We start from the raw sequence: 2346 nt of genomic DNA, 5'->3' as shown, positions 1-2346 counted from the left end.
AAAAGTATGAAGCCACAGACTGATTTTTTGAAGTTTTCCTTATTTTAAAAAAATTTAAATACCACCGCACTGAAATTATGTTGGATTTAAAGACTCGCTGCTAAAGTAATAAAGCGCCCCTTCGCGTGGTGGCCACGCGCACTTTCCATATTTTAAGGTTCCCAAAAGTGTCATTTTCGAAGCATCTCCGTTTTCACACCACACAAAGCCAAAAAAGCAAAAACAATTGAGTTCAAGATAAGTTCAGTAACGGTCAATGGTTGTGTCACGTCATGTGTCCCTCCTCCCAACGGAATAACGGATCCACTGAAACCGCACTTGATCTTAGCCCGATTCTTTAGACCAAACCCAAACAATTCTCTCTTATTAATCCCCTCACACTTTTTCCATTATAAATACCACCCCTTTGGCGTGTGCCCTCCACACTCTCTCTGTCTCTCGATCCAACCATTCCTCCTCCTCTTCCGTAGCCATGTCTTTTCGTCTTACCTCGCTCGTCCACGCCTCTACCCCTTCTGAATCCGAATCCGAATCTGAATACCCCGGCTCGGGACGAGACCCGGAGGCCGTGCCTGAGGACTTAGAATCCGGTAAGCCGGAGATGTCGTCGGTCAACTACATGGCCCGGGCGCAGTGGCTTCGCGCCGCTGTGCTCGGCGCCAACGACGGGCTCGTCTCCGTCGCGTCCCTCATGATCGGTGTTGGCGCCGTGAACCAGACCGCCAGGGCGATGCTCGTGTCGGGGATGGCAGGGCTCGTGGCCGGCGCCTGCAGCATGGCCATCGGGGAGTTCGTCTCCGTCTACGCGCAGTACGACATCCAGGTGGCGCAGATGAAGAGAGAGAGCAGCAGAAGCAGCAACGGCGACTGCAGCAACGACCGCAGGGAGAAGGAAGAGGAGAGCCTGCCGAACCCGCTGCTGGCGGCGGGCGCGTCGGCGCTGGCGTTCGCGCTGGGGGCCGTGCTGCCGCTGCTGGCAGGAGGGTTTATAAAAGCGTGGGGGGTGAGGGTCGGCGCGGTGTGTGCGGCGAGCAGCGTCGGATTGGCGGGTTTCGGCGCCGTGGGGGCGATTTTGGGCGGCGCCGATCCGGCGAAGTCGGCGTTGAGGGTGCTCCTTGGGGGGTGGTTGGCCATGCTGGTCACCTACGGGGTACTTAGACTCTTTGGGTTAGCTTTTAATATGCAAGTGTCCTCCTCTTAAATATTATTCCATGGGTCTTAATTAGCTAAATAAAATGGTATTGATGGTTTGTGTGATTTAAATTAGTGGGGAGTAATAATTTGTTGTAATTTATGGCATGTGATATGGTAAGAATATATGCATGTGTTGTTATTTATTCGGTGTGAGTACAAATTATTAATATTTATATAGTATATTATGAATGCTTTAATACATTGTATAATTTTTTGTCATCTCGAGCTCGAGGCAGAATGCTTAGATGTGAACCACGCTGTTGCTCTTGTTGCATGCTCTGAGAAGCGCGATGGAATTACACCCAAGCATAAACAGCATAAACACAACAATGGAATATAGAAAAGTTGGAATCAAATTTCTCAAGCGGAGTCGGTAAAGAATGTGTGATCGCCACATCAGGGCACTTGAATTTAACAAACCACGTTGTAATATTATTGGCTAGCTAGGAGGTTATATATTATTTACTTATATTGATGCTTTTTTTTTCCCTTTATTTAAGTACATGTTTGCTACCGCATATTATCTACAAATCAATCTACGGCAAAGAAGGGTGCAAACAGAAAATTAATTGTACAAAAAGCACCCCATGAAATAAACATTGATTCTAAAATCTTATACTAGCCTAAGTTGCTACTTGAATAGATCTATATTCAACACTCCATTGGTGTACACTTTATACTTTATAGGACAAAAAAACTTGAACCTGGAATTATATGGGTGCAACCTTATTTCTTTTTTTTTTTTTGAGAAAAAAACAAACGTGCAACCTTATTTCTAAGTAAATAATTTCTTGATTTGACAAAAAAATAATTTAATAGTTTAATATAATATCTTAATTCAGTAGAGAACGACGATTCAAAATATTAATCTTAGGTTCAGTAACCACCACGTACGCCCCGTCTATTCTAACCAATGAGATCTAGCTAGTTTGTTACTGCGTTATCAAAATTAACCTCTAAGTCAGTTTGTTGTAGTGGAAAAAACAGAAAGAATAAAACATAAAAAAAAAGAAAGTAAATTTATAGAGGAAAACTGTTGAATATGATTTGAATTTTTGTATCGTAAGATTTTTTTTAACTCTATTATGTTTGAGTTACCTTATTTAGTTAAGATAATATCAATCTTTGTTGATTTGTATGCTTAGTTGCACT

The 2346-nt window shown here is 43.3% G+C and overlaps 1 protein-coding gene across 1 annotated transcript; it reads left to right on the top strand.

Annotated features, from left to right (window-relative positions):
• On the top strand, positions 442–1331 carry LOC109708189 (vacuolar iron transporter homolog 2-like). The gene has a single exon (XM_020229825.1). It carries the CDS (start codon positions 473–475, stop codon positions 1199–1201), a length of 729 nt encoding a protein of 242 aa, XP_020085414.1. The 5' UTR covers positions 442–472; the 3' UTR covers positions 1202–1331.

Source organism: Ananas comosus, linkage group 3 (assembly GCF_001540865.1).
Source record: "Ananas comosus cultivar F153 linkage group 3, ASM154086v1, whole genome shotgun sequence".
In the NCBI taxonomy this organism is placed as follows: Eukaryota; Viridiplantae; Streptophyta; class Magnoliopsida; order Poales; family Bromeliaceae; genus Ananas; species Ananas comosus.
This window is presented reverse-complemented; position numbering and strand designations above follow the sequence as displayed.

Bases quoted from the DNA above. Each gene is read 5' to 3' on its own strand.
- LOC109708189 (XM_020229825.1), top strand. From the start codon at position 473: ATGTCTTTTCGTCTTACCTCGCTCGTCCACGCCTCTACCCCTTCTGAA.